General features: G+C 36.2%; 1 protein-coding gene across 3 annotated transcripts in view; it reads right to left on the bottom strand.

Annotated features, from left to right (window-relative positions):
* The window catches only part of ARID2 (AT-rich interaction domain 2), a 170,920-nt gene that overhangs the window by 46,692 nt on the left and 108,454 nt on the right, over window positions 1-15,774 (bottom strand). For all 3 annotated transcript variants that reach the window (XM_004274427.3, XM_033436506.2, XM_033436505.2), the window contains 4 exons: window positions 10,192-10,273; window positions 8,154-8,288; window positions 6,997-7,193; window positions 3,875-6,738 (listed from right to left, as the gene is read on the bottom strand). In XM_004274427.3, coding sequence (XP_004274475.1) covers window positions 3,875-6,738; window positions 6,997-7,193; window positions 8,154-8,288; window positions 10,192-10,273 — 3,278 coding nt within the window. The remainder of the gene's footprint in view (window positions 1-3,874; window positions 6,739-6,996; window positions 7,194-8,153; window positions 8,289-10,191; window positions 10,274-15,774) is intronic.

The following is a 15,774-nucleotide window of genomic DNA, read 5'->3' as shown; positions in this document are numbered from 1 at the left end:
TAGAAAATGGAACCGGTTGAGGTAAACAGGATGATGAATAAACCAGACACTATAACACCTAAGGTCTAATTGAAATGAATAGGAAAATACACTCTAAAGAAGAGGTGAGTAAGGAGAGATACTTTTAAATGCTTGTAAGGAAAAAGAATTAGATTTACTCTAAATGTGATATAAAAGAGATTACATTTAGTCTAAATGTAGTACAGATCTTTAGAGAACAGAATTAAGACAATAACAGAAATCACTGGAAAAGAGGTCTCTGTGAGCGTGGGAGAGTTCATTCAACTCTTAAAAATGAGGGTTATGGACAAGATAATATCTAAGGCTCTTTCTGCTCTAATATTCCCTTATTTTCCTAAACTATCCAGTTTTTTTCCTCTTATTAAGTATAACTAGATAATATATACATACCAAGCCTGTCTTATAAGAACACATTGAAATGTAAACAAAAAAATACGTTTAGTGGTAATGACTTTAGTTATTACAGTGTACTACTAGTCTACTAATCTAAGCAGTAATACTCTTTAAAAAAAAAAAACATTAAAATGACATTCTTGTGACTCTTGCTAAAATGATTTTCTATGGCTATGACTAAACACTGCCCCCTTGAGGCTGCAGGTATGCTTTCTGATGGGTTGAGTAACTTTTCAAACGCTTTATCAAAGAAAGAAAGGGACCAGGAAGATACCCATATTCAGTGTTGGCACTATTTCAGAAAGGATTCATGTATGAAGGACAGGAAACTGAGGAGCAGCATCTATAAAATGCCTTAAATAAGTACATCCTTAAGTAAACTATCTTTATATACAAGAATTAGGTATGGCATCAGATCATGGGATGAACAGATACAGATATACTCAACATGTGTTTTACATGCTCCTGAAAAAGACAAGTCTTTAGGTAAGTATTTATAACTAATTTTCTTTCATTTTTATTATTTTACATGCCAATCTAATACTATGCCTCCAGCAGATACAAATTCATGAATAGTGGAAGAGAGTACGACTTTCAGAAACGGTACCCATATTGCACTCTAACTTGCAAATGTAACAGATTGAAAAAAAATAGTTACAAATAAAGAAATGTGCCTTGAAGTACAATTTATTTTGTATTTATATAACCTACCCAGCTAAATACTACTTAAAAACAAAATCTATGGCTATATTACTTTCACATATCTTTCTCCTTTATTTGTTGCTAGCTTTTTTTCTGTAATGAAATTAATACAGCTGATTAATGGGAGTGAGAAGGAACAAAACTGAGCAAAGAAAAATTAAGTAACAATGGTATTAGGAAGGATTACCCATTGGCCATTCTCAGCAGGGACGTTTCCCTGCAGTCTTTCCAGCTCTGAGCATTCTGCAAAAGTCTGGAAGTCCCTTCTTGGGGTAAAGGTGCCTCCTTAACATCCCCAGACCCCTTAAAATGGTGGAAATAACAAGGTATGGCTAAAAAAAAAAAATCACATTTAAATTCCTCTATTTCATTTACCCCTTTAAAGTACCAATTCAAATAGTGAATAAAATGGTGTTAAACCAAGGCCTAAAATGCAACTTTGAGAGTATATAAAGAAATTTAAAGACCCTGGGCAACAATGGAAATGGTCTTTTATCAGCAGGCTCTTGAGAAGGCCCAACAGCCTCCCTTCAAAGGAAACTTATGATTCCATCTTGAACAGTTGATAATTTTTTAGCCTTTATAGGTACCTTATCTTATATATAAAGATAAAATATACCTGCACCATTACTGAGTGCCAGACCGTGTAGCAGGCACTGTGCTAAGAGTTATACATACACATCCTGTTTTTTTGTTTCTCATTCTCACAGACACCATGTATGTTATGTCTCTTTTTCCTTGCAAAGTTATAAATTTCTACATGCCAACCAAATACCAACTTTAGACCGTAGCTATTTTAAATAAACTACATTCCTGGAGAGAATACATAAAAAGTTTATACACATTTTTCAGATTAGGAATAAAGTATATTAATTTTATGGCTTGAGTTAGATGTATGCATGTCCAATATGTTAAATTCTAGCATTAATATCCTAAAATTATCATTCGGTGGTACTCACATCCTATAACCTAGTAGTTAAAATAATCAATATGTTACATATAAAAGGGATATCTAGGACTTTACAAAGAAATCTTTTAGAATAGTGGAGAAATGGGTTAATAGCATGAGTTTTGATTTCAGACACACACCCAGGTTTCAGTCCTAGTACTACCTCATATTAGCTGGTAACCGTGGGCGAGTTATTTAGCATTGGAGGGCCTCATCTTTAAAATGAAATTAAAATTTTTACCTAATAGACTTTCTTTGAGGATCAAATAACAAAATGCTTTAGTGCAAAATTCCCAACACAGGTCCTAGTCTTAGCCAGTATTGTTGTTCGTTTTATGTTATTTAGGTACCATTATTGAATATAACCACACTGGAAGGTTGACACAAAAAATGAGGGTGGATGAAACAATTCCATAGTAATAGAGGTTTTCTCTAATTTGGCTTGGTCTACTATAACTCTTTGGGATTATAAAGGAATCTAAAAGGAAAAAAAGTCAAACACATAATCAAGATGAATTGGGAAATTATTAAATATAAAATTAAAACAATGTGTTGAATGCTTACTATATGTTAAACACTTCATTACTAAAAAAAACTTTTTTAGTGTGCTTAATAAATGAAAAACTCAACTTGTAAAAGTCTGAGTAAAAATGATTTAGTATTTTCCACCAAAACTCCTTATTAATTATTGCCATGTACATAATATCCACTAATGAATACTCAACCTATTTAGGTAGCTTGAAATAGATCTAAGCAATACTAACATATGAATTAAAAACCTCATTCTGCCCCCAGAGCAGCTTTATCCATTCACATGAAGAAAGACGCATATTAGTGAATGACGTGCTCTGAAGCAAGGGATTCTTCGTTTTTTCATCTTCCATTTTGCTCCCCCACCACCACCCCTGCTTTGCCATCTAGATTTGGTACCAATACCAACAATCTGCTGTTATCATCATAAGCACAGAGAAGAAACCCAAGCCAGAAGAATGCTAGAACAGTTGGCAACAGTCACAGAAGGTTCTGGCTATATAGTAATTAGGAAAGAGAGAATGAAGAAGTAGTAATCCAGGAAATAGCATACAAGATTGTCCTTAAAATCTTTACAGGCTGATTGGACCCTCAATTCAGTAGCACTGATTCAAGAAAACACTTTTATTCACTAAGGCATGCAGAGACAGGATAGTATATATTAAAAAGGGAAGAGCAGAAACATGACAGTAGAGCAAAGGAATAAGAGACACAAAATTTAAAATACTGGAATAGCTGAAACAAATTGAAATTATAAGAAATAAACCTTTTTAAAGAATAAAGGCAACTAATTCAATACATAGATATAATAAGAACACACTTGATAAAATTCTTATGGAATTCACCTTTTTTACAGAAGTACTGTGAAAGGAGGCACAAAAATACACTCATGTCAAAACCAAATACAGAAATCCCTTTTTGGAGAACCCTTAGCAACCCCGCACCCCCCTAACATAGGAGACTAAGTTACGTTTTAAGAATTCCCCCAAAGACGTTAGATTAGAAGTGCTTCTCTTGCTTGGCTCTACAAAATTACTAATTTGGGTCTATAACAAAATAGAAAGATGCTTTAAACCATGTGCTAAAGTTAACAACTGAAAACTGTTTAATATTATAAAAAACAGAGAAAAATAAAAGAGCACAACAGCTTAAGTACATTGATGAGCCGACCCAATTAACTTTTCAAGGTAAAACATGGAAAAACAGTGCATTTCCCCCTCAAATCATATTAACACATCAGGATTTCTGTAAGAGAAATGTGATACGAGAATGACTCACCTGTGGGACCACATTCTGTACGTAGGTTGATGGGTGCTGCTGCTTTTGCTGAACAGCACTTTCTATTGCTACTTTAGCTACAGTGCTTGGATCTGCTCCTGCTGGCACGGCAACCATTGTTGCACTGCAGCCAGCATTGTTGGGGTCACTGATTGTAACAATTCTAACTCCCACTTTATTTGGAATTCCTGTGACTGTTTCCCTATCATTATCCTCTGCTGGCCTCTTCACAGTTTTGCATTCTGCTGTGCCATTTGTAGACCGAACGTCAGATGACAGGGCAGGAAAATGGGACACTCTTGATCCTGAGTGGGGAACGGCTATGATTTGATGCCCCTGTATAACAGAGGTTGTAGAATGTGGTGAGACAACTACACTTGGGCGTTGCTGAGGCACATCTGAATTCAAACTTGAAGCTAGAGGTCCATTAGGCAAATCAGTACCACTAAATTGCTGTGTTGCCACATTTGAAGCCTCCTGTATACTGCTCACAGATGGCGAACCACCCAAAGTTAATACAGGTCCATTAGAAATTCTTTCTAGTTGATCACCTTTGGCAGTATCTTGCTGAGTGGCATCGAAAGTCCCTTGTGGTTCCACTGGAGATATCTCACCATTTCCTACATGATTGGAAGTTTTGTGATTTGGAATGTTTTTGCTTAAATGAGAACCATCTCCTTTATCAAAATCACAGATTCCATTAACTAGAGGTTTTTTCAAATCACTTTTCATATCCTGCATGTCCATTTGTTCTGAGTTCTGTTTTCCAGATGCTCCATTCTCACCTAATTCTAATGATGGCCCATTACTGATTAGTGAGCACTGATTAGCCTCACTTTGAATTTTCCCTGAGTTTGAAGGAGGTAGACTTGAGTCACTGTACTTTCTCCCATTTAAAAGACTTCCCACCTGCATTTCATTTTCCTTCGTATCCCCATTGCTGGTGTTCATGGTTCCTCGTCTGCAGGATGGGTTCTCCATGACTTCAATTTTACGTTCATGAACGTGTAAACCTGTTGCTTCTTTTGCTTCCTCTTCCTTTTGGCAAATTATTTTATCACCTTTGAATGGGGGAGTAGCAGTAGTACAAGATGATTGTCCAGCTGGAGATGCTTGAGAGGCTGGAAGCGCTTGCACCTGAAGTCCAACTCCTGCCTGGGTCCCGCTCATGGTAATTCCTGCTGGAGCAATGAGCTGAGTTGCATTTCCCTGACTCACAGTTGCAGTTGCAAAACTTGTATTTGGCACAACTGTTATAGTTACCTGGTTGCCAGAAGTCCCTTGGAAAATGGTTGCTGGGCTATTTGAGATCAGCGGACCTGGCAATATTTGTAAGTTCGAGATGGGCACGGTTTGCACTCCCCCTGTGGGTGGCATCGCACTTTGGACCAACTGAACATTTTGCTGCCCAACCAATAGCTGCTGAGCTGGAGTTTGCCCCTGCACTCCAAAACCTGCTGCTTGATTATTGGCCACCTGGTATACCACCTGAGGGCTAGGAGCTCTTGCATTATTAGGGGGAGGAATCTGTGGAGCTGGGAGAATAAGCTTACCACCCGGAGTTGAAGGACCACGCTTTGGAAGCAGCAACTGTTTTATCAGACTCGACTCACCAGAAGCAGGCTGCCCAACTCCTGCATTTGTTTGCTGTGGTTGAACCTGCATTTGTACTTGTTGTGGCTGCTGAACTTGTACTTGTACCTGTTGTGGTGGGGGTGCTGGTGAATGCTGCTGCTGTTGCTGCCTTTTCACAGATAGCATTTGACTGACAGTAGGAGGTGGTCCCTGTGACTGAGGGGTGGAAGAAGATGACACGGCAGTAGGGACCTGGCTATTAGTAGCTGGGACAGGTGATGGTGAGGAAGATGGAGTAATGTTTGGTTGTCCAGCTAGCTGAACTGCCTGACCAGCCGGAAGAGCTGCTGGATTAGCAAGAACAATTTGGTGAATGGCTGGTGCGTAAGCTTGACCTTGTTGAGCCGGCTGACTTACAATCACTACGCTTTGTTGGGTTGGCTGCTGTGGTTGTTGAATAGGCTGTTGGACCACCGTTGATGAAACTTGCTGAGAAGGGAGAGGTTTGGGTGCAATGTTCTGAAACCCTACCCTTGAGGGCTGTGGACTCGGGACACCAGCAATGGTAACCATTTGTCCTGTAGCTACCTGAAAATTCTGTACTGAAGTTGCCGAGACAATGTTGGACGCAGAAGTCGTTACGTACTGTGGGGGTGCTATGAGAACAGTGTCCTGTGGCTGACCGCCAGCTGACGTCTGCTGAGACGAAGTCTGCACGGGTTGGGGCGATGTGGTGATTAACTGTTGACCCTGTGAAACTGCAGAAGTACATGCTGGCATGTTCTGTACTCTGCCAAATATGTGACTCTGTGGGACACCTTGCTGAATTACCGTAACAGGAGTGCCGGAAGGTATCTGTCCCGGTACCACTGTGTGTAATGGAGACTGTTGTGGAATTACAGATGGATGGTGAAGCAATGTCTGGGAATTCACAACTGTAACAGGTTGGGGCCCTGTACTATGATTCTGAACCACAGAACTCTGAGCAGCTCCTCCTCCCACAGCAATAGTAACAGGAACTGCTGTCTGGGGTATAGAATTCTGGATTACTGTAGCCTTAACGACTTCACAAGGAATTGGAGCTTTATTTTGAATGACAGTCACCGGAGCATTTTGCTGCTGGTGGGTATGAACTGAAGGATTTGGTGGAATTCTCGAAACAGTCTGTGCCACGGTATGAACACCTTGTACTGGAAAAGACATTTGTGTTGCAGTCAAACTTGAAGATTGGTTGGTAACAGGAGTCCTCTGAAAATGGTTTCCTACAGTTTGTGGTCCGTGAGGGATTCCTGAAAATATAGGGAAAAGTCAAAATTCATAATGAAATGACTGCAAAGCTGTATGTAGAAATTATTTTACTCAATTTGAGAGAAAACAGTCTTAAGAAATTAACAAGTTTGCATCATATGAATCTGATAAAATAAGAGAACGAGAAATAAAATGTTACTGGAAAAACAAGGAAAAGTTACACATCTTAAAGGTATATAAGCTTTCATTTAGTCTTCTTATTAAATCGGTAATATTTAAAACACAATAAAAATTAATACCTGCGGGTGAAGGACTTGGAGATACATCAGGAACAGAATCAACACGAACAACGGGAGTAGAAACAGGTTGCTGCTGATAGTACATCTGAATGGGAAGTGGGATAGCCCTCCTTTTTACTCCTACTACATGAATATGTGCCTGCCCATTGTTACTGGAATCCTCCACCCTCTTCACTGTATGATTTGGAAAGACCGTTCTGTAAAGTACACACATACTCAGTTTTAATAACTAGCACATTAACAAAAACCACTAACTTCTAACTGCTACACGAATGGCAGCAGCATATTCACTGCTACTTATGTATGAACTAGTATGAATCATAGTTATATTCTGCAAGGGTGGGAAGCAAGGAATTAAATATAAAAGGTCAATTCTCCAATTTTAAAAATCATTATTTATTAACACTGTTGGGTTTAAAACAATTCTACTGTAATTAACAAAAAAGCTGCATCTAGGCAATGCCTATTTGATGAACTTTGCAAAATATCAAAACTCCATGGGACTTCCCTGGTGGTGCAGTGGTTAGGAATCCGCCTGCCAATGCAGGGGACATGGGTCCGGGAAGATCTCACATGCCGCAGAGCAACTAAGCCTGTACGCCACAACTGCTGAGCCTGTGCTCTGAAGCCCACGAGCCACAACTAATGAAGCCTGCATGCCTGGAACCTGTGCTCCGCAACAAGAGAAGCCATCGCAACAAAGAGTAGCTCCCACTCGCCACAACTAGAGAAAGCCCATGCACAACAGCGAAGACCCAATGAGGCCAAAAATAAAAAGATAAACAAATAAATAAATGTATATATATTTAAAAAGCCATAATATTTGAGGACGGAGTTTAGTTATAGACTATTAGTCAAGACTTAAAAGGGTGAAAGCCATGTCTTTAATGCATAAAAGTAGGTGCAAAAAAAGTAAACGTGATTTCTTCCTTTTCTTTCTTTGATAAGCCTAGTAATGGTTGACCACAAACACCAGATATGATTTCCAAAATTCCCTTGTATTTAAAATTCCATCACACTACAATCTAACTATACAAAATTTCAAGTAGTGGAGATATTTCAAACTAGGTAGATAGCTGATGTGTTCTCTAAAGAGCAAGGGGTGTTGTAAATGATGAAAATTGACTTTATTTAAAGTTATGAAATATAAATCCTACCTAAGACATTTGTAAAATCCAGTTGATGTTAGGATTCCACCACGAGCCAATTTACTGCAAGTTGATAGGTACTCAGAATACATTTCTGCTCGAGAGACAGAACAATCTGGATTTACTTCAAAATGAGCATTTAACCTAAAAGCGGAGAAAAATATATGGCATTATGCAATATACTATAGGAGAGTCCATACTTAAATATACAAAACCATTTGAAGGCAATGTGTTATAAACTAATAATTATGTCTATTAATCAAATTTCACTGTCTCATGTATTATTAACAAAAATACATGCTAGGTTTTAGACAGTAAATAAAATAAAAAGAGATTACTTAATCATACTTATTTTAGTATAAAAAAATCATTATCAACAAATATAAAAACTGGGATGTGAGTACACCAGCAGGATTGGTCTGCTGGCAACAAATATACTACAACAAATTTTATTCAGTGAATACTCAGGTTCCTGTCTTGTAATAATCAAAATATAACAGAAGTTCCCAATTAAGAGTTGTTGGCGATGTGACAAATGGAGGAAAAACTGAACTTAAAGTTAAACTTCTGTTGCTCTTGGATTAAATTTCTTCAGGAAAAACTCTCCCAAAGCTTTTAACTACTTCCTAAAACAATGATACTTCCCATGCTTCACACTCCCCTTCCCCTTCCGAGAGTCTATTCCTAATCAATTACAAGGTAATTCAAACTTCAGTTTGTCTTTGTCATAAAGTGACTTCACCTATAAATTGGGATTGGAGGCCTAGGGCTCTTTCTAGGACTCACCATATACATGACAGGCCAACCTACAGCTGTTTCTTATTAACTGAATCAAATGATAATTATGATAAAATAGTTTAAAATGCTTCTCTCCTCCTCCTCCCTAGAAATGGCAGAAATATGCAACAGGGATTTATAAGACCAAGTCTATAACACACACACACATTTTACATTGGATGTGGTACATATTTTTTCCAACTTTCATAACCCTTTGAGTACTGAGCTTTCAAAAAGACCAGACACAAAAAACTTGTTTTGGTTTCAATATAGAAGATAAATATTTCCAAATATTATTGGATAAGATTCATCATATATAAAGGGTCAAGGTGTAACAATATAGAACGTGAGGAAAAAGCAAATAATTAGAGATATTACCATAAACCTGATTTAAGCAAAGTGGAAAAGTAGAGAAAATAGTCATAGGAACACAGATAACAAAGAACCAAAAATATGGAACACAGAGTGAAGGAGCATGGAATGGGAGAAAAATAATGTTAGAGAATGGGGGAAAAGGGATCAAAGAAAGAAAATTTTTAAAGTAATACATCATTGAAAAGTGATCTTACATTTCAATCTGTTAATCTTCTAAAGAATTAAAGTTGAAATTCATAAACAATGTAGAGGCAACTAGCCATGAAAAAATGAAACGGTTCTAACCAAGTCTACATTTCTTTTTTTCAGAAAGTGGCTGAGATGTGACCAGTCAGTCTTCTCAAGAAAATATTATTTTCAAGTTGATTATTTCAATGTAGACATACTGGCTATTCTATTATTTGATTAGTTACCCCTTACTACTCACAAAAAGGAAAAATTAACTAGCAATGAATGAGAAGCTTTGCTTTTGCTCAAAAAGAGGGACATTTAACAACAAAATCTGGTTCTATTTTCTTAAAGTCAGTCCAATTCAGTTTTAATAAAACATTAATTTAAGAAAACAAATTCTATAATCTGACAAACCTTATTTTCTACAAAGCCAATGATAACTTTTAACACAAATTTTACTTGAAAAGGAGTGGTGTAATTTAATGAAATTCTAGTCAAAGACTATTTTACTCTGAAAATTCTGATAAATATATATTTTTTCAAACTATTCCAAAATACAGGTGAAGTGATTTTACACTGCCCTTTCTTTGTATAAATGATATCCTACCCTAACTAAAAAGAAATACAGAGTAAAACATTCTGGATGACTGCTGAAATACATTTCCTTTTCTCATTTGCTTTATTCTTCCCAAGGATAAAGCCTTAATAGAAATAGACCACTTACCACTGACAAGCAAACTTCTCACTATCTATTTCCACTATTCCTGGAGGTGGAGCAACATGCTGTGCTACAACTGCTCTGGAAGCTAAAGAAAAAAATACATTAGCTACATCATTTTTTAAAACTATATGCCATATTTAGTTAATGGATACTGAACCAATTAATATTGACAATGAATACCTTTTAAAAAGGTGTATAAACATATTGAAAATATACAAATTTGAGAAAGAAACTTATAATGGAGCACATATTATACCAGGCACTATCTTAGATGCTTCATACAAACTATTTTTTTAACCTCGCAATCATCTGAATAATAACGATAATATGGATTATTTCACTAATATAAACTCTATTTTTTCCATTGTCAGACACTGAGTTTTAACTTTATCTATATTACCTTTCTTAATTCTGTGAGGTGGGAACCTGAGACTCAAAGTGATTAAAATAACTAGGCAAAGGTCACACAGCACAACACGTCAATAAATAAGCATCTCTCAGTTTAGTTACAGAAGCAGATTGCATCACAAAGAATTTCACTTCTGAATTTAAAAGATTAACATTAACTCTATAAGTGGCATATATAAAATTTCTGGGTATGATGAACAAATAGCTAACTTCTATGTTGGAACTAATGAAAACAAGAAAAGTAAGAGATAATATAAACTTAGTCATATTACAGTAAGTTTATAATAAAATATGAATCTTACATATTTATAGATAAAAATTATACTGTTTCACCATTGAATTAGCATTATTAACTTACACTTTTTAAACCTACAAAATGTACCTACTTTTTTTCAGGTGACATTTTAGCAAAACTTCTCAGAACCCTCAAAAAAAAAAACAAATGAATTTCTAAATTATGGGAACTAGAGGAGCCCCACAGCTCAGCCCAATCTGTGAATGATCTGAAGCAATCTTGACCTTTGTCTGATGAGACCCCAGGCTTCCACTGGGATACAGCTAACAGCAGCCAGCCAGTTGTAAATATTTATTCTGTATTAAGCCATTTATATTTATGTGATTTGTTTTAATCTTCTATATAGTTCTAAATTTAACTGTCCCCGTTTTGCAAATGAAAAAATTAAAGCTCAGAAATTAAGTTCACAAACGAACACATGATGGAAATAGCAGAGCTAGAGATAGGGTGTAGCTGGAAAGCCTTCTTTTAGGGGTGCTGAATTTGAATTCAGGTCTGTCACATTTCAGAAGCCATATTGTGATATTCTGCTTCTTAATAGAACATAATAATTAGAACCAAAATTATTTTCCTTGGGCAACCCCAGCCTATCTGTTTTCTTCTCTAACTTGATGACACTGTTACAGAAAATACCCTTCTAGGGCCTAAACCTATGTAGAAATCTTCTCCCCTTTTCATCATCAATTATACTCTCAGAATATACCCTACTCTGACTGAAATCTGAATCAAATAACAACCTATTGCAGGAAACATTAGAAACTATGTTGAAATTATGAGAAACTTTATAAACAATGCATAAAGAATGATACAGCCTCAATTAAATTAAAAGCATAAACCTGAAATGTATAATTACTATAAAAGTGGCTACAAAATGAAAAGCATTGTCCTCAGGATACCTGAAGACATTCCAAAGGATACAAAGGCACTTATACTTTAAGAGGAATCAATTTTCAGATACTCAAAGTTTTGTATATATTCCTTCCTAAAACTGCTTTGCCTGAAAACATGACCTCCTCTTTGATGACTGCTCTTTAACCATCTTGGAATAGGAAGTCTTAACTCTCACCCATCCTTTACAGCACTGTAAGATACAGTTAAATGCATGACTCTGGAGCCAGAGAGGCTGGCTCTAAAGTTCCATCACTCACTAGCTGGAAAAGCTATTTAACCTCTGACTATAAAATGGGGAAAAGTAACAATACATTGACCTCATAGATCATCATGAGGATTAGAGGAGTTTATATGTAAGTCACTTAAAACAATGCCTGGCACGTAAGTGTTACTATGTTAGCTACGATGATGATGACGATGGTGTAAAAACCTCTGGAATACCAAAGGGAGAAGTGGAAATATTAGTGTCCACAAAACTTCTTTAAACCAAGGTATTAGGGTAGGGCTTCTGGTCTATCCCAGTGTTTTATATATTATAGTTAAGGGCAATGTAGGGCATTAGAAATTGGGTATTCTGGCCCTTTGGTGTGTTCTGAATTCAGATATATTATAAAGTGATGACAATTTTTGCTTAATGTCCTTTCCTCCTCTATCCCTCAATTACTATCAAAGAGTGCATTACTTTTGAGACAATCTTGTGTAAGTAAAGCATTCAGAATATTTTAAAGTAATATTGAAGGTGGTGGCATCTTATTTCATTCACATGACAAACTCATGACAAGTTTAACTATCTCAGAATTCTGAAATAAGGAAGGTATCAATGGGAACACAAAGTAACATGTTTTCTTGGATTGAAAAATACGGTTGGACTTTTTCTAAATAACAAATTGAGGCAAGACACTTTTGATAATAAAGACTAACTTTAACCGTTAGATTATGTGGCAGACATTTTCTATAACTGAATGAGGTAAATCTCCAGTGCCAAGACTTTGACAAAAATGTATTCATGCACATGATAAAAAGCTATGTAAATATTCCTAACCCAGTGGTCCTCAAAGTATAGTGCCCTGGCCTGAAGCATCAGCATCTCATGGGAACTTGTTAGAAATGAAAATTCTCCAATCCACCTGAATCAGAAATTCAGGGTATGGAGCCCAGAAATCACTTAAGCCCACTGGGTGACTCCGATGCACCGTAAAGTTTGAGAACCACTGTGCTAACACTTCCTGAATATATTAGGTTAAACAAGGTACATCTAAGTAAAAGAGCAGCAACTTATAATTTACAGTCATATCTTGTTAATATCTTTTTGATACATTTTCAATAAACTTAAAAGTAAGTATATATAATGACTGGGCAACAAATAATTTTATAAGTCAAGTACTGTTAATTCTTTGATTTCAACCAAAACAAAGGAGAACTCAAAATGTCAGAAGATCATTAAATACAATTTTAATAATTTTTAGATAATTCTGAAGAAATTTAAAGAATTTTAAGTTCTACCCTCATCTATTTATTGATGTGAACTAGATTTCCAACTTAAATCTATAAAAAGGAAAAACAGATAAAATTAATGCTGAACCCAATTTTATTCTAGCAATAAAAAATATTCATTCAGGGCTTCCCTGGTGGCACAGTGGTTGAGAGTCCGCCTGCCGATGCAGGGGACACGGGTTCATGCCCCGGTCCGGGAAGATCCCACATGCCGTGGAGCGGCTAGGCCCGTGAGCCATGGCCGCTGAGCCTGCGCGTCCGGAGCCTGTGCTCCGCAACGGGAGAGGCCACAACAGCGAGAGGCCCGCGTACCACAAAAAAAAAAAAAATTCATTCAGCGACACACTAGAGTAATACTTTCCAGAGAACAAGGGGAAAAATGTCTTGTCTATCTCATTAAGAGATGTACTTCCAATAATTGTATCTTTTATTTAATAATTATTTACAAAAATCTGTAATATATTTACTATTGATTTATGTACTATTTATTACTAAAACTTGTAACAATAAAATAAATTTTTAAACACTTACAGCTTTACAACAGAAGCCTGAAAAACTTTAAATTAAAATGTCTAGGTAAGCATTGATAGGGTGGTGGATATGAGTTCAAGGAGAAAGAGGGATAGTATAAAATTTCTAATATTACGAGTTTGTGTTATTTTTTAAATGGATGGTGGTAAGCATCAATATTCCACTGGATACAAAAAGTGTTGTAACTTTTATTTTGAAATATCAATTTAATATACACAAAAACATATTATTTGCAACTATTTAAATTATGACAAAGAAATTCAGATGTCAACTTAAAAATGGGTGAAAGGTCATGCAAGTTTTCATAGTGATGAGCAGAAGTGAGCAAAAAGTTTGAAGATGACCATTCCATTAGAAAGCAGTATTAAACAAACTATGGGGGGAAAAGCCAAACTATAAGTGTTTTAACTAATCAAACAATTCAGAGTTGTCATTCACGATGAGCAAATAATAAAGTGCTCACCAGCTCAAAAATGAACTCTTTTAGGTTCTTAGAGGCCTATTCAAACTTCTATCAATGACTTACTACTACGCAAGCAAGCCACAACTCTCAATATTTAATTTTATCCATTTGCCAATGAGGATCAACTCTTAGTTTGGGGGGTGGGTTCATTTGTTAAGGTCACAGGTCAGCAATAAGGCAAAAAATAGTAGTTTTCATCAAAATTACCTTTGAATATTCTTCAAATGACCCATTATAGTTCAATGTATCACTGACAATCTATTAATTCCACTCTTTGTTGAACAGTTTCTCTATGGCCCTCAATTAACTTAATCTTTTAAATTAATTTAAAAGTTTCTCCTTTAAGAATAAAAGTATACCCCCACTACCCACTTAACTGGCAGTATGAACTGTTTCATTTCCTTTTCAAGGTTGAGAAATATTAATTTCTGATCATCGATTCTCCAATATGTACTGGGCTCTTTAACATCTACTGCCTATGGATGAAAGCTCACTGAATAGATCAGCAGTCAAAATTACCTACTTATTTCATGCCTTCTATTACTGTCCAGTTCTGTTAGTTGAATTCAAGTAAGTTAAATGCACATATGATACAACTCTACCATATACTGCAGAAAGACATAATGGAAATCAATGAGATATGCGATACATATTACATACTTTGTGTAAATAGAGTATACAATTTTGATAATATTAAATGAGAGGAGAACAAGACAGCTGGAGAGAGATGAGGAGAGTCTGAACTGAGTCATAAGTACTGGCAATCAAAAAGGCCAGATAGAGTATTTAGGAAGACTCAACAAGATTTGGTGATTAAAAGAATGTGGTAGTTAAAGATTAAGGATAATGAGATTTTTGTTTTAAGGATAGTGGGAGAGGTTGAGAAAGATCTAAATGTATTTCTAGGCTGAAGAAGCAAGTAAAGAAAAAGAGGTTTAAGATATAGGAATGAGTAGCTGGGAAAGACTGATATTCAGAGTACAGATTCAGAAGTAGTTAACATCTCTTCCTGACACAAGGGGTTGAAGGAGAATGAGTTCAGATACTAATAAGTTTATAAGGGAAGGGGGAAGAAGTTGAAGAAATTCATGCCACACAGCTCCCAGAGTAACTACAAAGTGTTAAGATCAACTGAGAAAGTGAGCATCCTCCATTAAAAAACAAGGAAAGAGAAATGTCTTGGGAATGGTAAGAGAGCAGGTGAGGTGAAAGATGGATTGTTTTTGTTAGGACAAATGAAGGTGGAGAACAAAAAGGCTGAGAGTGCTAAAATATAAAAATTGTAACTCATAATGAACCAGGAGAAAGAAGTCCAAGAGCTGAAGGACAGGTCCGAATTCTAATTAAAGATATTTGAATTAAATAGCATTGACCCATGGGATCCTAGGAAGGGTGCACAAGTACAGGTATATACACATGTATTAGCATTTGTATACACATGCACACATGTCTGATCCTACTGATTCTGTGGTGTTTGGTCCAAGATTTAGAAATAATAGGGGTA

This window comes from Orcinus orca, chromosome 11, assembly GCF_937001465.1.
Source record: "Orcinus orca chromosome 11, mOrcOrc1.1, whole genome shotgun sequence".
Lineage (NCBI taxonomy): Eukaryota > Metazoa > Chordata > Mammalia > Artiodactyla > Delphinidae > Orcinus > Orcinus orca.
The sequence above is the reverse complement of the archived record's forward strand: the minus strand, read 5'-3'. Positions and strand labels throughout refer to the sequence as shown.